The sequence below is a fragment of the Prionailurus bengalensis genome, chromosome X, assembly GCF_016509475.1.
Source record: "Prionailurus bengalensis isolate Pbe53 chromosome X, Fcat_Pben_1.1_paternal_pri, whole genome shotgun sequence".
Taxonomy (NCBI): domain Eukaryota; kingdom Metazoa; phylum Chordata; class Mammalia; order Carnivora; family Felidae; genus Prionailurus; species Prionailurus bengalensis.
The window spans coordinates 99,891,366-99,919,120 of record NC_057361.1 but is presented as its reverse complement, the minus strand read 5'-3'; the positions used below and the strand labels follow the sequence as shown (position 1 = coordinate 99,919,120).

At 44.4% G+C, this 27,755-nt stretch overlaps 1 protein-coding gene across 1 annotated transcript; it reads right to left on the bottom strand.

Annotated features, from left to right (window-relative positions):
- Positions 1-10,136: 10,136 nt before the first annotated feature.
- Positions 10,137-25,008, bottom strand: LOC122477134 (nascent polypeptide-associated complex subunit alpha, muscle-specific form-like). Its single transcript, XM_043570013.1, has 3 exons — positions 24,990-25,008; positions 11,292-12,473; positions 10,137-11,255 (listed from the first exon to the last, which is right to left on the bottom strand). Exons 1-3 carry the CDS (start codon positions 25,006-25,008, stop codon positions 10,243-10,245), a joined length of 2,214 nt encoding a protein of 737 aa, XP_043425948.1. The 3' UTR covers positions 10,137-10,242.
- Positions 25,009-27,755: the final 2,747 nt, after the last annotated feature.

The following is a 27,755-nucleotide window of genomic DNA, read 5'->3' as shown; positions in this document are numbered from 1 at the left end:
AAGCAGTTTCCAAGACAGCTTGCATACTTGTGCCTTCCTACCTGTGTAGTAGAATGTAGACTCTTATACTAACTAGTTGACGCCCTTTTAACCCAACCAAGTGTGTGGTTAAGGGTCCAGTCAGACCATATTCGATAACTATTAGCTTGAGGATTTTTGTATTGACTGTTAAATTAAAAGAAACTTTGTCATAGTCAGGTGATTAGTCACTAGGGTGTTAATAAAGTCTTGTTTTCATTTTATACTTTGTCATTAAGTACATTTAAACTGTTAACAAAGCAGTTTTTGCACCACTCTACCTTCTAGGAATGCTATCCTTTCATCTTTTGGTAAGCTTGTATCAGAGGCTTTTTGTTGAATGGAGGCTAAAATATCAAGGGGGAAAAGATGCTCTATAGCACTGGTTTTCAAAGTGTGGCTCTCAATGTGATAATCTAGGACTGTCAGGATGCCATATGGTTCAGCTGAGCCGAGGTCTGTATTTTGGCATAAAACAACAGGAGAAGCTGACCCTCACCTAAGGTAAAACCAACTTTAATTCACTGGCTTGAAAATGTTGTAGGTAAACTGAATAGATCAGCAAGGACTGGGCTGGGGAGGAGGAGACCAGAGATCACTGGATCCTGAACCACATACGTCTCTGAAGGTAATGATTAGGTGGTGGTGGTGCAGAAAGGACTAAGGCACAAAGCTAGTTTCAGAAGAATAAAAATACTGTGATGTTACTTACGTAAAGTTTGAAAATATGAAAAAAATACTACATACTTTGGCATAAAAGTGTGTATTTAACAACACATGTTTCATTCAAGAAAATGAAGACAAAGGAAAAATGCACATGGGAGTGAAACACCAAATTCATAATACTGGTTACTACTTGAGAAAAAGATACGCAGATCTTCAACTCCATTTCTACTGCTTTATTTCTTAAGCTAGAGAGGGGTTACATGGGCCCTTCGGAAGTTCATATTAGTATGGCTATAGCTTTTTTTAAATTACTTTAGAGAGAGAGAGCGTGAGAGTAGGGATGAGAGGCAGAGGGGGAGAGAGAGAGAATTCTACGCAGGCTCCATGCTCAGTGCAGAGCCCGGTGCGGGGCTCAATGCAAGGTTCAATGCAGGGCTCAATCCTACAACCGTGGGATCATGACCTGAGCGGAAAGCAAGAGTCGGATGCTCAAAACCGAGACCCATGTGCCCAAGTATTGCTGTAGTTTTAAAGTGGGTGAAAGGGCAGTTGATCACAGAAAGAAAGGTGGCCCATGAGTTTGGCAAGAAGGTCTTGTTTCCACATTCAGTTAAGGTTACTTAGCTACCTTATCTGGATGGCATTAATGACTTCCTCTCCCATATGTCACAATAACATACTTCATAATCTGCTTTACATGAGCCTTCCTAAATTGTGAGCTCCTCACTGGTTGGAACCTCAAAGCATCTTATTCATTTTCTGTCTTAAAGTACCAAGTACCTCCAGAGACAAGTTAGCCTCAGGCAAAACTATAAAAATGAGACAGTTGCTTCTCTAGTTCCTTTGTCTCTTTTTCAAATGCCCTTCATTTCCAGGCAGTGACATCTGTCCTCCTCTCCATCTCAAACATTATCTCCAGGCACCTAAAATCAGGATTACCCACTGTCATTCTGCATACAGACCTCCCTTCTCTGGGCGCACCTGATGCTCCAGATGTCATCCTCATTCCTCTACTCCTTGCCTCTTCTCAGAATTTCTGTTCTATTTCTTCAAGACCCTGCCTTGAATAATATTTGGTTAATGATAGGTTCAGATAGGTTATGATACCATTCTAACTTACAATGAACTTATCTCTGAAAGGGCCTATGAAATGATGCCAAGATGGGGAATTTCAAACACTGTGACAAGGCAGTGGAAGAAAGTTTTGGAAGATTTTAACTTACACTATATAAAGAGGCAGCAAGTTGGCTTACATGTAACCTCTAACCTCCACAAGTTGTAATTTAGTGTTAGCTGACCACAAAGCAAACAAAACTTATTTATTTATATATTTGTATTTTTTAGAGATAGAATCCTAAACAGGCTTCATGCCCAGCATGGAGCCTGACGTGGGGCTTGATCTCTCGACCATGCAATCATTACTCAAGCCAAAATCGAGAGTCAGAGGCCCAACAGACTGAGCCTCCCAGGCACCCCTAAAGCGAACAAACTTTAACACTGATGTAATCCCTTGCAATCTTATATACGCTTTTAACTGTTAAATTAAGACATTTTTCTTATAAAGCTGCCCCCTCAATCTAAGGATAGTTATACCCTCTAGCAATATGAGATATACTGGTATCTGGGGAAATTACCAACACTTCACAGAAATTCCAGGCTCAACTTTAAATTTTTTTTAATGTTTATTTATTTTTGACAGAGAGAGAGAGAGAGAGAGAGAGAGACAAAGCATGAGTGGGGAAGGGGCAGAGAGAGAGGGAGACACAGAATCCCAAGCAGGCTCCAGGCTCTGAGCTGTCAGCACAGAGCCCGACGCTAGGCTTCAACTCACAGACCATGAGATCACGACTTGAGCCAAAATCGGATGCTCAACCGACTGAGCCACCCAGGTGCCCCCCCTTTTTTAAATTTTTTTTTAACGTTTATTTATTTTTGACAGCCAGGCTCAACTTTAATCTCACTAACCTATTGGGGGCTCACCCAATTCATAAATGTAATTCTACAACCTAGTAACATTTGGTTTTGTACCTTGTACAATTAACCAATGTAGAGAAAACAAGCTGTTTATACAATAGTCCCCCCCTTATCTGTGGAGGATACATTCCAAGACCCCAAGTGGATGCCTGAAACCACAGATAGTACCAAACTTTATATATACTATGTTTTTTCCTATACATACCTATGATAAAGTTTAATGTATAAATTACGCAAAGTAAGAGATTAACAATAGCTAATAATAAAATAGAACAATTAATATAGTAATAATTATGTGAATGTAGTCTCTCTCAAAATATCTTACATCCTGTATTCACCCTTCTTCTTGTAATGATGTGAGATGATATGCCTACCTGATGAGATGAAGTGAGGTGAACGATGTAGGGATTGTGACATAGCATTAGGCTACTATTGACCTTCTGACAATACCAGGAGAGGACAACCTGCTTTGGGATTGCAGTTGACCATGGGTAGCTGAAACCGTGGACAAGTAGGGACTAATGTAGTCATTTAATAAATGTTTGAGGGGCGCCTGGGTGGCGCAGTCGGTTAAGCGTCCGACTTCAGCCAGGTCACGATCTCGCGGTCCGTGAGTTCGAGCCCCGCATCAGGCTCTGGGCTGATGGCTCGGAGCCTGGAGCCTGTTTCCGATTCTGTGTCTCCCTCTCTCTCTGTCCCTCACCCGTTCATGCTCTGTCTCTCTCTGTCCCAAAAATAAATAAACGTTGAAAAAAAAAATTAAAAATAAAATAAAATAAAAAAATAAATGTTTGAGTATTTACTATGCTCCAGGTGTTGTTCTAGGTATTTGGGGGACATAGTGAAGAAAACAGACCACAAGCCCTGCCTTTGTGGTGGGGAGGTGGTGTGATGGGGGTTAATGGCGATAGAGATTATAACAACAAAGATAAAAATTGGTTAAATGGGAAAAGTTCTAAGCTATGAAAAAACTAGACTGGGGTATGGATATGAGAGTCAATGGGGAGGGAGTGGTGATAGCTTTAGTTAGGGTGATCAGGGAGGATCCTTGGTGAGTACTCTTTGACTAAAACCTGAATTCTAAGAAGGCAGCCATGGGATAACCTGGGAGGGAAATTCCCATGAAAATGACTAAGATCATAAAAATGGAGGAGGTGGGATCCATAGGCATGTATTTCTAGTACTTTCTTCTATACATACAGCAAGCATTTACTGGTTTAAGGTGGATCAGAGGACTAAAATTAGAATTCTACTTCCTCTGAAATAAATGCATACTTAGAAAGTGAGGAAATCCTGACAAACCTTACTAATAACCCTTAATTCTGATAATGTTCATTGTATATTATCACACTGAACATTCACAAAAACACTGTGGGATGGTAACTATCACCTTCAAGAAATGAAACTCAAGACCAGAGAGACAATTTACCCTAAGCCACAAACTGTTAACGACAGAGGAACAGGAAACTTTCTTAACATGATAAAGAATATCTATCAGCAATCAATAGCCAACTTTCTAGTTAAGGGTATGGGAGTGGAAATCTCTAGTCAAAGAGGAGAGTTAAGAATTATAGTTTCTGCGGTGCCTGGGTGGCTCAGTCAGTTAAGCATCCTAATCTTGATTTCTGCTCAGGTCATGGTGTCATGGTTGGTGAGATTGAGCCCCGAGATGGGCTCTGCGACGGAGCAGAGCCTGCTTGGGATTCTCTCTCTCCCTCTCTCTCTGCCCTTGCCCTGCTGGGGCATGCACATGCACACTATCCCTTTCTCTCTCTCTCAATATAAATAAATAAACTTAAAAAGAATTATAGGAGCACCTAGGTTGCTCAGTTGGCTAAGTGTCTGACTTCAGCTCAGGTCATGATCTCACAGTTAGTGAGTTTGAGCCCCACATTGGGCTCTCTGCTGTCAGCACAGACCCTGCTTCAGATCCTGTCCCCCCCTCTCAAAAATAAACATTTAAAAAAAGAATTATAGTTTCTTACCAACCTGAAAAAATGAAACTGAGCTATATACAAAATAGCAGAGTGATTATTTCTGAGTAAGGAATTAAGGGTGATTTTTCTTTTCTTTTTTTTTAATGTTTATTTATGTATTTTGAGACAGAGCACAAGCAGGGGAGAGGTAAAGACAGAGGGAGAGAGAGAATCCCAAGCAGGCTCCAAGCTCAGCATGGAGTCCAATGTGGGACTTGATCTCACCACTGTGTGATCATGACCTGAGCTAAAATCAAGAGTCAGACACTCAACTGACTGAGCCACCCAGGTGCCCCTGATTTTTATTTTCTTAATTCAAGCTCTGCACATTACTGGCTGTGCATCCTTGGGGGAGTTGCTAAACCTCTGTATGTTTTGGTTTCCTAATTTGCAAAATATGGATAATAATAGTAGTCACATCATAGGTTTATTGCAAGAAGGAATTAAGATAATCTATGCAAGTGCTTAAAACAGTGCCCAACCTATAATGAGCACTTAATAAATGATTACCATTACTTCAATATAATATTAATTTGCATTGAGTTTGAGCATATGTTCATATGCTCAAAAGTCATTTGTCCATATGTATAAAAACCATATGTATCTATGATTTATCCATCCATGTCCTTTGCTCATTTTTCTATGGGCTTATGGTCTTAAAATTTATATGAGCAAGACGTGTGATTTTTGCTTCCTTGTTTTGGCTTATCTGTTTTTTTATCTGTTGTACAAAGAATATGTATTATTTTTATAAACAGAAAAAGTGTGGATACTAAAACTTGCTGGAAAGACTTTAGCAGCCTTAGCAGACCTTTTCTTGACTCTACTTATCCCTAAATGCACCACAAACTATTCTAATTCTGCTACCATCTCATTGATTGTTTGAGAAGCAGAAGACCTACTTTTTAGGACAAAGGGCAAACTCCTTAATGAAGTATTCATGGCCCCAATCAGCTTTAAAGGCCTACCTGCCACCCTGCCCAATGCTTCAGCCATTTCATTCCCTGGATACACACCCACATACACAGCCATCTCTACCACTGTTCATGCTGTTTCTTTACCTTCACTAACCTCCCTTCCACCCACCTTTAGTTCCAATTGAACTCCTAGTTTTAGGACCCACCTGAAATGCTTCCTCTTGAGCACCTCCCCAGGTACCAACCCACTTCCTTCACCTCTCCTCCTCCACCAGCTAATCATTCTCTCTTCCATGCTCCCACTTTATGCCCATCCCTATTAGAGCACTTGGCACCTTGTGTCATCATTATCCAAGTATCTGTATAACTCTCTAGACCATGAACTAGGACAAGCCATGGGTCTTAGGTACCTGTGATTCCCCAACCCCTAACATAATTCCAGGCAGATAGTAGGCACTTAATACTCACTCAGTAAATGATTGAATGACTAGGGTCTGGAGTGTTTGTCCTGTAGCTTCAAGTGGACAGCCTAGCTTTTCATGACCTGGGAAGACACTTGTATGGTTTTTGCTTTGTGTTGTTTTTGGTAACATGCTATCTTCTTTACAGTGAATAGTGATGATCCTGTTGAAAGTTTTGAAAAAAGATTAGATGGAGACAGCATGGAGGTAAAGAAAGCAGGCATACTCTGATTTCACATGAAAAACCATCTACCCGGGAGCTTTGTCTCTGCTATGTAACAGTAGAGGCAGCCCTGATCATGGCACCTGGTAGGAAATGGGAGTGTCCTCTTCCGCGCCTTCCTCACCAGACGACTTTCATCACCCGAGAGGCCATCTAGGTCTGCCCTCTGGCCGGAAGCAACATCTGCTTCCTTTCCCTACCCCCAAGGCTCAGGCTTTTCTTAGAGCCAAGGACCCTCCAAGGTTGTGAGTGCATTTGAACAAGGGCCACGTGGAGACAATGTCCTGCCTTTACTGTCCTTCTCAGTCAGGGCATGATGCCCATCTTTTGAATCCAAGTCTTCCCTCCTCTGGGAAGCCTTTGCTGAGGCCTCCTGACTCACTTGGCTGAGTCAATATATTACAATGTAAATATGGAAATGTTTTACATCATCAATCCAAAGACAACAAGGACATACCTGTAATTGAACAAGGGCGCTTAATACTCACTGCAGTGAAGAAACACACACCATGGTGAACCGTGTGGTGTTGCAGTAAGAAGTATAAGAACCTATTACAAGAATTGGGATTGGGCTGGATTATTTTGGGAAGTTTTGAAGGAAACAGGGGCTTGCTCTAGATAAGATGCTATTACAAAGTAGGGACAGTTCTATGACTGGTATTTCAATAAATCTTATCTGTAAGGTGGGGAGACGAGAATCAGGATAAAGTTGTAACTGGCAAAGAAGTGGTAGATATCCATTTTAGCCAAGAGGAAGATGTTAACATTCTGTGACCTTATTTTTGTCTCTGCTTAAAATTATAAAATGGCCTTGTTTTGTCTTTCATCATGGTCTCTGATCTTGTCTGATATTGGTGTTCTGATATTGATTATGTCCAGCAGGAGAATAAAATGGCCTAGCATGAGTTCCAGTCCAGCTCTGAATGTCAGAGGCTGCTCTTCTTTTTCATTTTCAACACGTAGTCCTTTCTCCCAAATACAGTGTGTTATGCAACCAGAGATGATGGCACTTGCTTCTCCATCCTTGGCAAGGTCTTGCATGAAACATTATATGAAGGTGTCTAATAAAAACTTGCTGGTTGGGGATCAGGAGGGCTGGTCTGGAACTTTCCAAGAGCCTCAACTCATGGCCATTTACTTTGTACATGGTTAATTAACCTTCTGCTGTCAAGTTTCTCCTGAAGCTGCATGTATAAGAAGTAGTCCTGTTTCGACTTCAGATTAAAGGTCATGAGACTGGATCTAGTTGTGGCTCCTCCATCAAGTTACATGACCTTGGGGAAGCTAGTTAGCTACTCTAGGCCTTAATTTCCCCATCTAAAAATGAATAGACTTAGCTTCAATATCTAAAGGCCTTTCCAGCTATGAAATTTTGGAAGAATATGCATTTTCTCTTGCATCTCTTCTACCTTTATGGAAAGTGCTAAATGGCACATGGCCACACATCATTATAGAAGCACTCAACAAATAGTGCTATAGGTGAGCTGTTTAAAATTTAAAAATAACTGATATTTTAATCTTATGCTATGTGTCAGTATTAATTCCAAATGGATTAAGGAGTTAAATGTAAACATTCAAAAGATTTTCAAAAAGAAGAAAATATAAAATTTTTCTCTAGATAACAAAAGATTTGCAAACTTAGAATGGTGTTAAAATCATGGGGTACTGGGTGGCTCAGTCGGTTGAGTGTCTGATGCTTGATTTTGGCTCAGGTCATGATCCCAGGGTTGTGGGATTGAGCCTTGCATCCACGCTGAAGGTGGAGCCTACTTAAGATTCTCACTCTCTCCCCCTCCGCTCCTCTCCCCCACTCGCACATGCTCTCTAAAATAAATAAATAAATAAATACATACATACATACATACATAAATAAATAAATAAAATTACCAGATTTTGTAACATAAAAATGAAAAATTGTGTGCTTAGAAATATAACCAACTTAGAAGACAAAATGAAACTAGGGACATATTTTCAACAGATGGTTAATATCCTAAATATAATCCCATCTCATTCCGTCTACCTATTTCACTGAAATGTTGACTGAAGGCAGGGTATGAACTCAACCAGGGAGGAAGTGTGTAACTCTATATATCTGGAAACAACTGTATTTTGGTTTTGGGTTAGATGATTCTCTGAAGGCCTGAGAAACTACCCAATAGTTTCTCTCCAGTGGTTCAAGAATGGAAAGGTTACTAGTGATATAATAATACCTTGTATATATATAAAACGTCACAGTAAAAAGAAGGGCATTTACTCCATTATCTTATTTTATTCTTAGAGCAACATTGTAAGATGTAGGTAATGATGACTCTAACTTCACAAACGATAAACTGAGGCAGAGAAATGGTAAGTACCCTTCCTAAGATCACCTCAGGGGCTAAATGTTAAAACCAAATCTGTACCTCAGACTGGGATTCTGCCTCAGTTTTGCTCTCTTTATAGTGAGGATTACAAATTAGAAATTTTCTACATTGCCTTCCAGATTTAAACCAATGATTTATGATAGCACCATGCTCTATTATTGAGGTGGGGACTAGAAGAAAAATAAAAACATTGAAATTTTGCTGGGTTGATGAAAGGAAAACATCCCTCCTAAACTTGATAGGATTTATTGGTATTAAATACGAAAATATTATTTGCTATTTTTTTTCAAAAGACATTTTTAGTATTACAAAATTTTTTTTTACCAGAATGAGTAGAAAATAGCAGTAAATTTCTCCATGATTTTCAGAATTACTTATGCTGGAGGTCTTGATTAAGTGGATTTTGAAATCAAAAGTCTTGGACTGTTGCCTCAAAAACATCCTAGGAAGCCTACGCTTTTATTTTAAAAATAAATTGTAATGTTTATTCATTTTCGAGAAAAACAGAGCATGAGCAGGGTAGGGGCAGAGAGAGAGGGAGACACAGAATCCAAAGCAGGCTCCAGGCTCTAAGCTGTCAGCAGAGAGCCTGATGCAGGGCTCCAACGTACAGATCTGGAGGGGATCATGACCTGAGCCCACCACTTAACCGACTGAGTCACCCAGGCAACGTGGATGCTTACCCTTTTAAAGTTTTTCACGCTTATTAGCTCTTAGGAGATGACTTGGTCCTGGAAAAGTAATATCTCCCTTTTGTTCATTCTTTGGGGTGCTGCAATAAATTTGTCAGGGTTCATTATAATACCTTCTAGTTCCTCTCATTCACCAATTCTTCAACACTCAGTTCTTTTTTTATTTATTTATTTTTGAGAGAGAGAGCACAAGTGGGGGAAGGGCAGAGAGAGAATCCCAAGCAGGCTCCCTGCTGCCAGCGAATTGCCCAATGCAGGGCTGGAACCCACCAACCCACCAATTTGAGATCATGACCTAAGCCAAAGTCAGATGCTTAAATGACTGAGCCACTCACATGTCCCTTCCACACTGCATCCATGTCAATTTTGTCTACTTTCCAAGTAGCTTTAACCATGTTAAGTTGTCCAACTTCTTCTCTCTTTCTTCTTGGGAGATTTTTACTACTCCTGGGGTCTGAGCTATATACCATTTTTATGACCCTGTCCCTACTTGCATGAGTCATTACCAGGTGGAAATCAAGAAACACCTTACAGTTCACATAGCCCAAAGTGTCTCAATATCGGACCACTACAGTTTTTCAGGCAATGGTAAAACTTAAAGGACAGGCGTTGCGCAGACCCGAAAGTAATGGCAAGACCCTAAGGCCTCAGAGAACAAACAGGGAGGTAAGTGGGAGCAACCCCTAGGGGCCTCGGCCGTTCATTGGACGCCGAGCACGTCACTCTTTGCGTCTGGACGAATGAGGGTGGAGCTCAAGAGGCGGGCACGCGGCCCATTGTTGACGCCTCTGGCCCCGCCCACCGTCCTCCGGCGGCTGGACTCTCACCGGCCGTGGCCAGCGTCGCCCGAGGGGAGGCCTGGGTGGGCCGCTCCCCACAACCGCCCCCTGCCCTTCCCGTCCGGGGCCTCCTCGGGCACCGCCACCGACTGCCGTCCCCCTCGGCGGCCACCTCACGCCGGGCCCCGTTGCCCTCGGCCTCCCGTCGGCGGCAGCGGGCTAGGCGGCCGCCACCTTCGCCTCCGGCGTCGCCGCAGCCCTGTCTGTCGCCTCCCCGGTGAGGTACTCCCGGGTGCCATGTCTGCCTCCGGAGATGGAGGCCAGGCCCCGGGTGGCCAGGAGAGCCCCATGGATGAGGATGAGGCGGGGGCCCCGGCGGCCGGAGGGGGCAACGAGGTGGCCGGCGGCGAGGCGGGGGCCGGCAGTGATGGAGTAGCCAGGGGCGATGGGGTGGCCACTGGAGACGGAGTGGCTGGTGGCGATGGGATGGCCGGAGACGAAGCGGTCGGTGGCGACGGGGTGGCCGGAGACAGAGAACGGGTGGCTGGAGACGGAGAGGCAGTGGCCGGAGATGGAGACTGGGAGGCCGGAGACGAGGACAGAGTGGCCGGCGGAGATCGGGTGGGCGGAGATGGAGGCTGGGAGGCCGAAGACGAAGACAGAGTGGCCGGCGGAGATCGGGTGGGCGGAGGAGGAGTGGCCGGCGGAGAATGGGTGGCCGGAGATGGAGACTGGGAGGCCGGAGACGAGGACAGAGTGGCCGGCGGGGATCGGGTGGGTGGGGGTGGAGTGGCCGGCGGAGAATGGGTGGCCGGAGATGGAGACTGGGAGGCCGAAGACGAAGACAGAGTGGCCGGCGGGGATTGGGTGGGTGGGGGTGGAGTGGCCGGCAGAGACTGGGCGGCCGGCGGAAACTGGGGGGCCGGAGATGGAGAGGCCGGCGGAGACGGGGTGGCCGGAAACGAAGTGGCCGGCGGAGACTGGGTGGTCGGAGCAGGAGTGGCCGGTGGAGACGAGGTGGCCAGAGGTGGAGACGGAGGGGCCGGAGGCGGAGACGGAGACGGAGGGGCCGGAGACGGAGACGGAGACGGAGGGGCCGGAGGCGGAGACGGAGGGGCCGGAGGCGGAGACGTGGTGGCCATGGGCAACAGAGTGGCCGGAGGCGGAGTGGCCGGAGGCGGAGACGGAGTGGCTGGAGACGGAGGGGCCGGTGGTGGAGACATGATGGCCATGGGCGACAGAGAGGCCGGCGGCGGAGACGGAGCGGCCGATGGAGGAGACGCAGCGGCCGATGGCGGAGACCGAGTGGCTGGAAACGGAGTGGCCGGTGGTGGAGACGGAGCGGCCGATGGAGGAGACGGAGCAGCCGGTGGCGGAGACAGAGCGGCCGATGGCGGAGACGGAGTGGCTGGAGACGGAGTGGCCGGTGGTGGAGACATGATGGCCATGGGCAACGGAGTGGCCGGCGGTGGAGACGGAGCGGCCGGCGGCGGAGACGGAGCAGCCGGCAGCGGAGACGGAGCGGCCGGGGACTCCGGGCCCCACCCTGCCGAGGCTGCCGTTTTGGCCGCGCCTCCGGAAGGCCTCGGGGAGGAGGCGGTGGGCCCCGAGGGCGGGAACGCCTTCGAGGCTGGCGAGGACTCGGACTTCGGGCCGGCAGACGAGGACGAGGACGGGGCGGAAGAGCCGGAGGCCGCCGGGGACGGAATTGTGGACGCCCACCATTTCCCAATGGTGGGCTTCCGCTTTACATTCCTGGACCTGGTGCATTCACTGCTACACCTCGTCCACCACAACAACCACATCCTCGTGCGGCCCGGGCCTCTGCAGCTCAACGTTCCCCCTGCGCCCCCAGCGGCGACCGTGGCCCACGAGGCCCAGGGCTCGTCGTCATCGTCGTCGTCGTCGTCGTCGTCGTCATCGGAGGCTACCTGGGAGACCGCGGAGGAGCCTGACAAGGAGGAGCCGGCGGCCACAGAGGGTGAGGGGGACCCGCGCGTCCCAGGGGCCGGGGCTGTGGGCGGTTGCGGGCGCCCGGGCACAGAAGCCGAGGTTGGGGGCGCCCCCAGACTGAAGGCCGAGGGCCGGGGTGGGAGCCCCGTGCCGTAGCTACCAGTGGCTTTGAGAAGGAAACGTGCCGCCTTCTGGCAGCCGCGGCTAAGACAGCCGAAGGCCGCGGGGTAGGTGGAGGTCTGCACAGGGTAGGTGCAGGTGCAGGAGGGCGGGAGGACGTGCAGGAGGGCGGGAGGGGCTGTGCGGGTCAGTGCAGGTGGGGGTGCAGGGGGCGGGAGGGGTCTGCAGTTCAGCGGTGTACAAGGGGTGGGAGGGGTGCGCAGGAGGGCGAGAGGGGGTGGAGCCAGAAGGAACCGAGCGAGCCAGGGGCACACCTCATTTTTGTCCACGGCTGTTAAAAATGCCAAGTTTTAGAACGTTCATCCCCAATCATTAGGAACTGACGTGGGAGCACTTGGGAACACTGAAATATTCAGGCATTGAGGGACTCGTGAGCTTCATGGGAGAGTTAGGAGTTGAGGCCAAACATGGTTGCAAGAAATCTCTGACAAGAACACACACAATGCAGCAGACACTGATGATTCTGATCCCTTCTTCTCCGGAGGGCCAGTTATAATAGCAGCACAGGGTGGCAGCTTGACTGGAAAGAAAGAATGTCACTGTGAAAGTGACCAAGCAGCAGAAGGGTGAGGGCCATGGAAGGGCTGTATCGACCAGGAGGAAGGGCCCCAGCTCTGCTCTTAGTTCCTTCTATCCTCCCGCTTCTCCTGCGGGTACTCTACTAGATGTCACTCTTCCTTATGCATCACGATACTTCTTCCTGTGAATGTCTGCTCCAAAGTCTGTATTATTCTTCACCAAAGGAACAACAAACTATCAGCAGGAAAACTCTGATAAGGAGGCGCAAGTCTCGGAGAGCGGGGAAGAAGAGACGTTTAACAAACAACAAGAAGGATCTCACTGAAAAGCATTTGGACCCACCACAGAACAGGCCCCAAAAATCCAGGTATCGGGATAGCTCCACCTATCACCCAACCATTCCTGACATTTACCTGTTACTGACCGGGTTTTTTTTTTTTTTTTCTTAATTCTCCCAATAAATTAAGAAGTTTGTTTAAAATGAATTCAGACATTCAGTTTGACCTACTTAGAATGTTAACACAACACTCAGGTACCTAGTAATAGAAATCACAGTATATTTTGAAATCTATTTCGTGGCTCCTCATCCGTTCTTGTGAGCTCTTTTGTCCTCTACCTATAAGACTACTAACAAATGGTAAACATATCAGTAACTGAGACCAGTCTTTGTTTAGAAAACAGCCGAAGCAGCAGCTAAAGTGGCTGGGCTGTTTCCTACTTGGGCCTTCATTACTTGGCCATGGAAATGTACCCCCTTGTACTAACTAGGAGACTATACCCTTTCGAATGTGATTACATGCAAATGGCAAAAAGTTCAGAATTTCAAGTAGGACTGCATTTAATGATTAATACCTAAGTCTTCAGGTGTGGACTTTTGTATTTTATGTGACAGTCCAAAGAAACCTAGTCATACTATGGCTATTACTTATCACTGAATTGGTAATTAAGTCTTGAAGTATATCTTGTCTTTGAATATATTTAAATGATTAACATTTGATTTTTTTTTTTTTCATTTTCAAAGCTGTGTATTTTACAGTAACAGCCTGTTTCTCGTATGGTAGATATGGAGAATCAAGGGTCTGGGAGGGTAAGGGAGTATCGCTTGTGGAATCAGCGTAGGCTTTTAAGGTGAAGAGATTGTCTTAAATCCCAGAATCCTCTCGAGGGAAAGAAAAAAAGCATTGATGGTATTAGGCAAGAGGGAGACCAGGTTGGTAGGAGCACGTGATCGAAGCCATGGGCCGCACGAGCACCCCAGGCACAAGGGTGCAGGGTACAAGAGGAAACTGTGTTCTCTCCTTGATGAGAAATAGCCCACGGACGTAGCGGGTATATATAGGGCTGTTTTCATAGGTTTGGAAAGTCACCGTTGGTGGTTATGGCTCTATGCTAATTTTCTCTCATTTCATCCTGCAGCTGGGAGGAACAAAATGAGATGAAGAAAGAAGAAAGAGCCTGTTCATTGTTTCTGGTTTCTCATTTTCTAGAAGCGCATGGGAATTTTATTAACACTGACGTCATTCCAAACCGCATCCCCCAAAGAGTGACATCCAGTGAAATCGGCCTTTTCTGTTACACTTGACAGATACGTTTGACAGCATGTGTTCTCATCAAAAATAAGTTTGTTTTAAAGTAATAAACTGGAAGGCAGATTTTATTTAGAGAAATCATTTTAACTCCAATCTCTCTTTTACCTCTTTGTTTTGACGCACCATGCTTTCATTAAAAGGTATCACTGCCTACCATTTGACGAGCCTGTTTTAAATTATTTTATCATGGCCCCAAATCAATTAAAATGTCAAGGTGAAAACAACTTTTGTAAAGAGGGAGATGGAGGTCAGGTCTTTAGAGCTACGCGGCTCACTGTGTCAGGAACTAGCCGCATGTGGCTACTGAAACACACCCGGTCTCATTTGAGACGCACTGTTAGGCATAAAAAGGACACAACTCACTGATAATTTTATACTGATTACATATCGAAACGATACCAAATTGAGTTAAAATGTACTACTGAAATTAATTGTGCCCACTTCTTTTTACTTCTTAACGCGGCTACTAGAAAAAGTGACACACGTGAGTTGCACCGTAATGTCTATTAGCACTGCTCTAGAGTGTGGTTTGGAAGGAAACCTGGTGGATGGCCCAGCTGGCCTGCAGGCCACATGGTGCTGCTGGGCCTCGACCCAGACACTGATTTAGAGGGTGGTTCTCAAAGTTTGGGCCCCACGACAGCCTCATCAGCACCAGCCAGGAATTCTGAGGTTCCACCCAAGACCTGCTGAATCGGAACCTCCGAGGGCAGGCCCAGAAATGGGTGCTTTCACAAGCTCTTCAGGGGATTCTGATGCAGCTACGGTTTCAGAAGCACTGCTTCAGAGGCACAGGGGAAGATGAGACTCACCTATGGTAGAACCACCCTTAATTCACTGGCTTGGGACTTGCAGGTCAACTGAACAGGATGGCAAGGGCTGGACTGGGGAGGGGGCCAGAACCCACAGGGGCTGAGACACAGAAGGGCTTACATTGGGTGATGGCAGAAAACTGCAGAAATAAAAAAGCTGATTCCAGAAGGGTACAAACATGACACCACGTATATAAAGTCTAACAGCACATGCAAAATGATCACCGTGTACTCATCGTGGATACAAATATCTAGAGGAAAAAGCATGCATAGGAGAGATGCCTGCAAATGTAGCATGTGTGGGTGGGAAAGGTAAATAACTCATTTAGGGTGGTGACTACCTCTTGGGGAAACGAAGGGAAGAGAATCCTACTGGGGAGGGCTCCACAGTGGCTTCGACTGTATTTCCAGTGTTACATTTCTTAAGCTGCGTGTTGGATACATACATGTTGATAGAGTATTATAATTTTTCATTGATCTGAAATATTTCATAATAATGAAAAAAAAAGAAAGGGATAAAATGGACTAGAATCTGTTCAAGAAAAAAGAAAGATAAAGTCATAGTTGACTCAAATAGAGGATCCGAGAAGGGGAAAGGTCCTGGATTTGAGATAAGAGGGCTTCATTTCTACATTTAGTTAAGGCTTCCTAGGTGCCCCCCTGAGTAGCATGAGATACCTTCTCTCGTGTTCTGTGCTAGCACATCTTGTATTCTAACATACATAGAATCGAATACATACATCCCCCAACATCAATCCCTGGACTGAACCTCTGAATGGTTGGGACCTTAAAGGGTTTTAGTCTTTCTTTCGCGAAGCCCTAATTAGATGCTTAACTAATGTCTGCTAAAATGAAGTGAACTTAACACTCCCACAACTCTGCTTTAAAATGTATTATCAGGGGCGTCTGGGTGGCTCAGTTGGTTAAGCATCTGCCTTTGGCTTAGGTCATAGTCTCGTTGCTCCAGAGTTCAAGCCCCTCATTGGGCTCTGTGCTGACAGCTCAAAGCCTGGAGCCTCTTCAGATTCTGTGTCTCCCCGTCTCTGTCCCTCCCCCCGCTCATGCTCTGTCCCTCTCTCAAAAATAAACATTAAAAAAAATAAACATTAAGATAAAATAAAATGTATTATCATGTAGTGTTCCTTATGGCTAGAACCATATGGTAAAATAAAACGCAGAGGGCTCTTTGTCACCATTATCTAAACTGAAAGGGTGGGCCAAGATAGTGTGATTTGAGGGCCCTCAAACTGGTTCTGATTTGTTAGTATTTATGCTGTGTTACTTGTAACATACTATTGCTTTTAGAGCCAAGGAAGAGACACCTATGTCCTGAGCTCCATGCGGTAGAGGCCCCACTTTGGTCCTCTGCCAGCCTTGCTCTTCCCTATAAGACCAGGATCCTGGAGTGCTCGGTAGAGACTGAGAGGAGAGAGAGAGAGAGAAAGAGGAGGGGAGGAGGAGGAGGATTCAGGGAATAGGAGCTGGGGAGCCCTTCTGCACCACAGAAAATTTGCAAAGACTTCGAGAAGATAGGAAAATTAACAGAAAGACAGTAGCGCCATTATACTCTATTTGCTTCTTTGTCAGAAGCTTGGTTGAGGGAAAACTCAAGTGATCTCTATTTCTTCATTCTTCTTTGCTTCCTGTTTGCCAACCAAGACTTGGATTTGGAGAACTCTGTTGTACTGAATCTGAAATCATCTTCAGATTAGAGCATGCATTTTCAAGTGTCAGTTAGATTTCTGGATCAATAAAGGTCTCCTGAAAGGATCCTGGGAAGATGGCGGGGTAGGAGGACGCTGGGCTCACCGCGCGTCCTGCTGCTCACTTAGATTCCACCTACACCTGCCTAAATAACCCAGAAAACTGCCAGAAGACTAGCAGAAAGGAGTCTCCGGAGCCAAGCGCAGACGAGAGGCCCACGGAAGAGGGTAGAAAGGGCGGCGAGGCGGTGCGCGCTCCACGGACTGGCGGGAGGGTGCCGGGGTGGAGGGGCGGCCCGCTGGCCAAGCAGAGCCCGAGTCTGGCTGGCAAAAGCAGAGGGGCCGGACAGAGTGTGTTCCGACAGTAAGCGGGACCTGACATCTGGAAGGTTATAAGCTAACAGCTCTGCTCGGAGAACGGGAGGGCTGGAGGACAATGGGAGGGAGAGTTGTTGAGCCCCGGATGACAGAGCGCAGCTTGGCAGGGAACAAAGGCGCTCGCCAAAGCCATCTCCCTCGCCCATCCCCCAGCCAAAATCCCAAAGGGAATCGGTTCCTGCCAGGGAACTTGCTTGCACTGCGCAAACACCCAACGCTGTGCTTCTGCGGATCCATCCCTCCTGCGGGTCTGACTCCCTCCCGGTGCCACAGCGGATCTCCGAAGGAAAAGCGAGCTGAGCCTGCCCCTCCCACCCCTGTACACCTTGCCAATCCACCCCAGCTAATACGCCACATCCCCAGCACCACAAGCCTGGCAGTGTGCAAGTAGCCCAGATGGGCCACGCCACCCCACAGTGAATCCCACCCCTAGGAGAGGGGAAGAGAAGGCACACACCAGTCTGACTGTTGCCCCAGCGGTGGGCTGGGGGCAGACATCAGGTCTGAATGCGGCCCTGCCCACCAACGCAAGTTATTCAAGATAGCACAGGGGAAGTGCCCCGCAGTCCTGCACCACTCCAGGGACTATCCAAAATGACAAAACGGAAGAATTCCCCTCAGAAAAACGTCCAGGAAATAACAACAGCTAACGAACTGATCAAAAACGATTTAAACAATGTAACAGAAAGTGAATTTAGAACAATGGTCATAAAATTAATCACTGGGCTTGAAAACAGTATAGAGGACAGCAGAGAATCTACTGCTACAGAGATCAAGGGACTAAGGAACAGTCAGGAGGAGCTAAAAAATGCTATTAATGAACTGAAAAATAAAATGGAGACAACTACGACTCGGATTGAAGAGGCAGAGGAGAGAATAGGTGAACTAGAAGATAAAATTATGGAAAAGGAAGAAGCTGAGAAAAAGAGAGATAAAAAAATCCAGGAGTATAAGGGGAAAATTAGAGAACTAAGCGATGCACTAAAGAGAAATAATATATGCATAATTGGTATTGCAGAGGAGGAAGAGAGAGGGAAAGGTGCTGAAGGTGTACTTGAAGAAATAATAGCTGAGAACTTCCCTGATCTGGGGAAGGAAAAAGGCATTGAAATCCAAGAGGCACAGAGAACTCCCTTCAGATGTAACTTGAATCGATCTTCTGCACGACATATCATAGTGAAACTGGCAAAATACAAGGATAAAGAGAAAATTCTGAAAGCGGCTAGAGATAAACGTGCTCTAACATATAAAGGAAGACCTGTACGACTCGTGACCGATCTCTCTACTGAAACATGGCAGGCCAGAAAGGAATGGCAGGAGATCTTCAATGTGATGTCCCGGAAAAATATGCAGCCGAGAATCCTTTATCCAGCAAGTCTGTCATTTAGAATAGAAGGAGAGATAAAGGTCTTCCCAAACAAACAAAAACTGAAGGAATTTGTCACCACTAAACCAGCCCTACAAGAGATCCTAAGGGGGACCCTGTGAGACAAAGTACCAGAGACATCGCTACAAGCATGAAACCTACGGACATCACAATGACTCTAAACCCATATCTTTCTATAATAACACTGAATGTAAATGGACTAAATACGCCAACCAAAAGACATAGGGTATCAGAATGGATAAAAAAACAAGACCCATCTATTTGCTGTCTACAAGAGACTCATTTTAGACCTGAGGACACCTTCAGATTGAGAGTGAGGGGATGGAGAACTATTTATCATGCCACTGGAAGTGAAAAGAAAGCTGGAGTAGCCATACTTATATCAGACAAAATAGACTTTAAATTAAAGGCTGTAACAAGAGATGAAGAAGAGCATTATATAATAATCACAGGGTCTATCCATCAGGAAGAGCTAACAATTATAAATGTCTATGCGCCAAATACGGGAGCCCCCAAATATATAAAACAATTACTCACAAACATAAGCAACCTTATTGATAAAAATGTGGTAATTGCAGGGGACTTTAACACTCCACTTACAGAAATGGATAGATCATCTAGACACATGGTCAATAAAGAAACAAGGGCCCTGAATGATACATTGGATCAGATGGACTTGACAGATATATTTAGAACTCTGCATCCCAAAGCAACAGAATATACTTTCTTCTCGAGTGCACATGGAACATTCACCAAGATAGATCACATACTGGGTCACAAAACAGCCCTTCATAAGTATACAAGAATTGAAATCATATCATGCATACTTTCAGACCACAATGCTATGAAGCTTGAAATCAACCACAGGAAAAAGTCTGGAAAACCTCCAAAAGCATGGAGGTTAAAGAACACCCTACTAATGAATGAGTGGGTCAACCAGGCAATTAGAGAAGAAATTTAAAATTTATGGAAACAAATGAAAATGAAAATACAACAATCCAAACGCTTTGGGATGCAGCGAAGGCAGTCCTGAGAGGAAAATACATTGCAATCCAGGCCTATCTCAAGAAACAAGAAAAATCCCAAATACAAAATCTAACAGCACACCTAAAGGAACTAGAAGCAGAACAGCAAAGGCAGCCTAAACCCAGCAGAAGAAGAGAAATAATAAAGATCAGAGCAGAAATAAACAATATAGAATCTAAAAAAACTGTAGAGCAGATCAACGAAACGAAGAGTTGGTTTTTTGAAAAAATAAACAAAATTGATAAACCTCTAGCCAGGCTTCTCAAAAAGAAAAGGGAGATGACCCAAATAGATAAAATCATGAATGAAAATGGAATTATTACAACCAATCCCTCAGAGATACAAGCAATTATCAGGGAATACTATGAAAAATTATATGCCAACAAACTGGACAACCTGGAAGAAATGGACAAATTCCTAAACACCCACATGCTTCCAAAACTCAATCAGGAGGAAATAGAAAGCTTGAACAGACCCATAACCAGCGAAGAAATTGAATCAGTCATCAAAAATCTCCCAACAAATAAGAGTCCAGGACCAGATGGCTTCCCAGGGGAGTTCTACCAGACATTTAAAGCAGAGATAAAACCTATCCTTCTCAAGCTATTCCAAAAAATAGAAAGGGAAGGAAAACTTCCAGATTCATTCTATGAAGCCAGTATTACTTTGATTCCTAAACCAGACAGAGACCCAATAAAAAAGAAAACTACAGGCCAATATCCCTGATGAATATGGATGCAAAAATTCTCAATAAGATACTAGCAAATCGAATTCAACAGCATATAAAAAGAATTATTCACCATGATCAAGTGGGATTCATTCCTGGGATGCAGGCTGGTTCAACATTTGCAAATCAATCAACGTGATACATCACATTAATAAAAGTAAAGAGAAGAACCATATGATCCTGTCAATCGATGCAGAAAAGGCCTTTGACAAAATTCAGCAACCTTTCTTAATAAAAACCCTCGAGAAAGTCAGGATAGAAGGAACATACTTAAAGATCATAAAAGCCATTTATGAAAAGCCCACAGCTAACATCATCCTCAATGGGGAAAAACTGAGAGCTTTTTCCCTGAGATCAGGAACACGACAGGGATGCCCACTCTCACCACTGTTATTTAACATAGTGCTGGAAGTTCTAGCATCAGCAATCAAACAACAAAAGGAAATCAAAGGCATTAAAATTGGCAAAGATGAAGTTAAGCTTTCACTTTTTGCAGATGACATGATATTATCCATGGAAAATCCGATAGACTCCACCAAAAGTCTGCTAGAACTGATACATGAATTAGCAAAGTTGCAGGATATAAAATCAATGTACAGAAATCAGTTGCATTCTTATACACTAATAATGAAGCAACAGAAAGACAAATAAAGAAACTGATCCCCTTCACAATTGCACCAGAAGCATAAAATACCTAGGAATAAACCTAACCAAAGATGTAAAAGATCTGTATGCTGAAAACTATAGAAAGCTTATGAAGGAAATTGAAGAAGATACAAAGAAATGGAAAAACATTCCATGCTCATGGATTGGAAGAATAAATATTGTCAAAATGTCAATACTACCCAAAGCTATCTACATATTCAATGCAATCCCAATCAAAATTGCACCAGCATTCATCTCAAAGCTAGAACAAGCAATCCTAAAATTCATATGGAACCACAAAAGGCCCCGAATAGCCAAAGGAATTTTGAAGAAGAAGACCAAAGCAGGAGGCATCACAATCCCAGACTTTAGCCTCTACTTCAAAGCTGTAATCATCAAGACAGCATGGTAGTGGCACAAAAACAGACACATAGACCAATGGAATAGAATAGAAACCCCAGAACTAGACCCACAGATGTATGGCCAACTAATCTTGGATAAAGCAGGAAAGAACATCCAATGGAAAAAAGACAGTATCTTTAACAAATGATGCTGGGAGACCTGGACAGCAACATGCAGAAGATTGAAACTAGACCACTTTCTCACACCATTCACAAAAATAAACTCAAAATGGATAAAGGACCTGAATGTGAGACAGGAAACCATCAAAACCCTAGAGGAGAAAGCAGGAAAAGACCTCTCTGACCTCAGCCGTAGCAATCTCTTATTTGGCACATCCCCAAAGGCAAGAGAATTAAAAGCAAAAATGAATTACTGGGACCTTATGAAGATAAAAAGCTTCTGCACAGCAAAGGAAACAACCAACAAAACTAAAAGGCAACCAACGGAATGGGAAAAGATATTTGCAAGTGACATATCGGACAAAGGGCTAGTATCCAAAATCTATAAAGAGCTCACCAAACTCCACACCTGAAAAACAAATAACCCAGTGAAGAAATAGGCAGAAAACATGAATAGACACTTCTCTAAAGAAGACATCCAGATGGCCAACAGGCACATGAAAAGATGCTCAACATCGCTCCTCATCAGGGAAATACAAATCAAAACCACACTCAGATATCACCTCACGCCAGTCAGAGTGGCCAAAAGAACAAATCAGGAGACTACAGATGCTGGAGAGAATGTGGAGAAATGGGAACCCTCTTGCACTGTTGGTGGGAATGCAAATTGGTGCAGCCACTCTGGAAAACAATGTGGAGGTTCCTCAAAAAATTAAAAATAGACCTACCCTATGACCCAGCAATAGCACTGCTAGGAATTTACCCAAGGGATACAGGAGTACTGATGCACAGGGGCACTTGTACCCCAATGTTTATAGCAGCACTCTCAACAATAGCCAAATTATGGAAAGAGCCTAAATGTCCATCCACTAATGAATGGATGAAGAAATTGTGGTTTATATACACAATGGAGTACTACGTGGCAATGAGAAAGAATGAAATATGGCCCTTTGTAGCAACATGGATGGAACTGGAGAGTGTGATGCTAAGTGAAATAAGCCATACAGAGAAAGACAGATACCATATGTTTTCACTCTTAGGTGGATCCTGAGAAACTTAACAGAAACCCATGGGGGAGCGGAAGGGAAAAAAAAAAGGAGGTTAGAGTGGGAGAGAGCCAAAGCATAAGAGACTCTTAAAAACTGAGAACAGGGGCGCCTGGGTGGCGCAGTCGGTTAAGCGTCCGACTTCAGCTCAGGTCACGATCTCGCAGTCCATGAGTTCGAGCCCCGCGTCGGGCTCTGGGCTGATGGCTCAGAGCCTGGAGCCTGTTTCCGATTCTGTGTCTCCCTCTCTCTCTGCCCCTCCCCCGTTCATGCTCTGTCTCTCTCTGTCCCAAAAATAAATGAACGTTGAAAAAAAATTTTAAAAAAAACTGAGAACAAACTGAGGGTTGATGGGGGGTGGGAGGGAGGGGAGGGTGGGTGATGGGTATTGAGGAGGGCACCTGTTGGGATGAGCACTGGGTGTTGTATGGAAACCAATTTGACAATAACCTTCATTTATTGAAAAAAAAAAAAAAAAGGCCAGGATCCTAGTCCACAGGGACAAGAGGTATGCCCTACTGCCCATGCTCCAGGCACCGGGCAGCTGGAACAGTCCCAAGCCTGTTGCCAGGGCCTTCGTGCTCCTCTTGGAGCTGTCCTTGGGCCGGGGTGAGGCAGGCGGGGGGACGGGGGGGGTGCTGACTGCACAGCTGAGTGGTGTGCTCACAGCCCCAAGGGGACAGGGGTCATGTGCCTGGAAGAGGATGGGGTCTGGTCTAGGAGATGGTGGGGGTGGGGGTGGGGCAGCTCTTCCTACACCATCAGAGTAGAACTTAGAGGGGTCTGAGAATTCTAAATCCCAAATGGCCCTTTCAAGTCATTATGAAGGTACATTTGTCATGGAAGGAGAGAAACCATTCAATGAAACATGCTATATTTGATGATTTATACATTTCAAATATTCATACTTAGGGTATGTGGATCCCCAACCAAACTCTTTTTCTGATCCCTGCAAATTTTATAAATATTACAGGAAAGCCAAGTTAAATATCTGATCTATCACTCTTTTCCCTTCTTCACTCCATGTTATACTTTGTTACATGAGCACAATGGGGCCCTTTCCTTTTGATAATGGCATGTTCTAGTAGCCCATCTTGCTATGGGACTTGGATCTAGTCCCTGGGCCAGGCTGGAGTACATCCACCATCTTGCCCCCTCTACTCACCCCCATCTGCATTCTCTGTCCCACTCATCTCTTTGCTCTCCTAGTGTTTGTACACAAAAAAGCCTCCTCCTTCAATACCACTTTGTCCTCCATACAAATACCCACCTGAAAGCCATCAGCTACGTCACGCACATTTGTGTGGAGGTCCTTTATGCCGTGCACGGTCTTTTTTTTTTTTAAGTTTATTTTCGTTTTTAGTAATCTCTATACCCAACATGGGGCTCGAACTCACAACTGTGAGATCAAACTTCCTATGCTCTTCTGACTGAGTCAGCCAGGCGCCCCTGCCCTGCACAATCTTTTAAGATCATTTTGCTTCTCTAACAACCCCCAGGTCTGAGTTGTCAATATCCTATTTGATTTCCCTCCCTATGTGACAGACAAGACAGACTACAGAACAGGTTCTGCTATATTTGTTTTTCATATAGCAAAGATCAAAGAAGCTGAATGTAAGAATGTGACTCTGAGCATTAAAAAATAACCTCTTCATTTAAAAACAGAGTAGTTAGCTATGTTTAAAAAATTATCAATGGAGAGCTCTCAGAGTAAGAATAACTTTAGAGAGGTCCACACCGAAAAAAGAAAGGAGGTGTAACAGGCAATATACCAGGATCACCTGGGTAAAGGGCATCTACCTAAATAAACTGTTCACTATCAGAATAAAAACGCAATCAATTCCAAGCAGTCCAAAACTTAGCATTATCAAAACAGCAAAGTTGCAGTGTCAGGAACAATAGATGTTTTATAGAGAAAATGCAAAGTCCAGCATATGGTTGTACAGTGTCACAGTATACTATCACCGGCACAACCAAGAACCCATTGATTTTTCTCAGCCAATCCATTTAGAACATAAAGGCATAGCTATGTGTAGGCCTGCCTTTCTGTTCAAGGAAAGGAGCCCCGAGGTGACAGAGGCAGACACTGAAAATGTGAAGACACTTCTGGGTCTCCTAAGAAAATGAGTTAGGCATTGTCCAGGCATCCAAAGGGAGCTCTCAGTGTTTTCTGGTGTTTGGGGTATAAAATAAAGGGAACGACTTGGAGAGGAAAATTTAACTAACCTCCAATGAACCTAGATAAAAATCTAGGGTGGCTTCGGCCTCAGAGAGCTAGCCTATTAACCAACTGCTCTTATGTAAAAATGTCTACATCTTTACTCCTCTGCCTGTAGGTTCTTAACGGCTGCAGTGCTACAAAAGAAATAGACTGTGTGGCAGGATGGGAAAGGAGGAGTCAAAAATCACTGGGCGACATGACCCCTTCCCTCACAGCTGACCATTCCCGTCATCCTGACCCTTCCTATCCCATTCCCACTTTTGTTCTTCCCTACTCTTTGTGGCTACGGGTGAGTGGTTTGCCAGGATATGGGAGCTGTCCACCCTAGTAACTTGTTTTTTCAAAGTTCTTATTCAAATTCCAGTTAGTTTAACATACAGTGTAATATTACAAGTGTACAATATAGTGATTTAACACTTCCATACAACAACCAGTGCTCATCCCAACAAAGTGCACTCCTTAATCCCCATCACCTATTTCCCATATCCCCCCACCCACCTCCCCTCTAGTAAACCATTAGTTTGTTTCTCTATAGTTAGAAGTTTGTTCCTTGGTTTGCCTCTCTCTTTTTTCTCCCTTTGCTTGTTTTGTTTCTTAAATTCCACATATGAGTGAAATGGTATGGTATGTGTCTTTCTCTGACTAACTTAGTTTGCTCAGCATAATACTCTCTAGCTCCAACCACATCATTGTCAATGGCAAGATTTCATTCTCTTTGATGGCCAAGTAATATTCCATTGCATATATGTATGTGTGTGTAATATACACACACACATTACATCTTTATCCATTTATCAGTTGACGGACACAGGGGCTGTTTCCATCATTTCAGCCTAGTAACTTTCGAGGTGTGTACCTCTAAAAATGAGGGCAGAGGGGCGCCTGGGTGGCTCAGTCGGTTGGGCGTCCGACTTCGGCTCAGGTCATGATCTCGCGGTCCGTGAGTTCAAGCCCCGCGTCAGGCTCTGTGCTGACAGCTCAGAGCCTGGAGCCTGTTTTGGATTCTGTGTCTCCCTCTCTCTCTGACCCTCCCCTGTTCATGCTCTGTCTCTCTCTGTCTCAAAAATAAATAAACATTAAAAATTAAAAAAATAAATTAAAAAAATAAAAATAAAAATGAGGGCAGGAAGATACTGATTTAATTACTTAAAGCCTCAAGGTAGCAGAAAGTTAACTGTTCTATGGCTTTGTGACTGCAGTTTTGCTTTTGCCCAAAGCCTTGGGAAGCAGAGGCTGCTGAGAGGAAAGGACTAGAAGCTTGGCTACATGGAGTTCTCCACCTTAAGTTTGGAGCCAGGGCCTAAGACATCTTCCTGGCCCAACTTCCTTCATTGTGGTGAGCTTGCTGTCTGCCTGATTTAAAAGTACAGTTTTTAGCATCTTTAAAACACTGAATTTCATCAGGGTCTTAAGTGTTTCAACAATAGGATATGTATGACATACAATACATTTCTGGGCAAGTGGAGAGGGCCGACATGGCCTGGGGGCAAGAGGGCAAACACTAATGGACTAACCATCAGAGTACAATAATGCCCAAGAAAGGTTCTGCCTCTGGGAAGGTGCTTGTTGCTGCTAGACCTGGAATAGGTTAACATGGGGCAAGTTCAGAGAGCTCTGCGTAAGTGCTGTGTGTTACTATTACCCAAACTGCAAGCACTGGGGGCCTCCAGGGATACGAGTAAGGTGTTTCAAGGGCTAAGTAGGCTGACTGGGGAACTGGTCTTACAAAGCTTGGAGTAGCAACCAAAAAGCGAAAAGTTTAAGCTCATAAAGTCTAAAAGACAATCCTTAGACCAAAGCCTCTGGACTTTTCCATCAGAAATACTTTATTTAGTCAAGGAAAATGACAACCTCTTAGTAAGTCCCAGGCAACATTTTTACCTCCCCCCTTCTAAGCACACTGTCCAAAGATCAAGATTTTGAAAGTAAATCTACAACACTGCATCCAGCATCATGACTCTTCCCTGAGAGCAGAAACCTCATATGTCATGATGACAATTCTAATAAAAATAAGATGTGAAGGCCACGTGTAGACAGTCAAGACCGAAGCAGGTCTAAAAAAACTATTAACGGTGATAGTTATTCCAAATAGACCAAACAGGTCTTAACAAATTCGAGATTGTAGTTATATCAAGTATTTTTTCTGAACAAAATGATATAAAACTAGAAATCAATAACAGGAGGAAAATTGGCAAATTCACAGATACATGGAAATTAAACAATGCCCTCCTGAACACTTAATGGACCAAAGAAGAAATCAAAGGGAAATGAAATAATATCTTGAGCAAATAAAATGGAAACACAGCATATGGTAACTTATACAATGCATCACAAGCAGTTTTAAGAGGAAAGATTATAGTGACAAATGTCTACATTAATAAAAAAGAAAGATCCCAAACAACCTTACATTACACCTCAAGGAACTAGAAGAAAAGATCACAAACTAAGCCCAAAGTTAGCAGAAGGCAGGCATAAAAACAGACACATAGACCAACAGAACAGAATTGAGAGCCCATAAATAAGCCCATGTATATATGATCAGCTAATATGTGACAAGGGAGCCAAGAATACTCAAAGGGGAAACAATGATCTCTTCAATAAATGGTGTTGGGGAAACTGGTTATCCACATGCAGAAAAAATGAAATTGGACCTTATATTACTCACAGAAACTAACTGCAAGGAATTAAACGCTTAAATGTAAAACCTGAAACCATGAAACTCCTAAATGAAAAGTTTCTCTACAATGAGCTCCTTGACCTTGGTTCTTGACAAAGATTTTTTTAATTTGACACCAAAAGCACAGGCAACAAAAGCAGAAATAAACAAGTGGGACTGCATCAAATAAAGAGGCTTCTGCACAGCCAAGGAAATAATTAACAAAATGAAAAGGCAACCTACAGAATAGGAGAAAATATTTTCAGATCATATATCTGATAAGGGGTTAGTATCCAAAATATAGGGGCGCCTGGGTGGCTCAG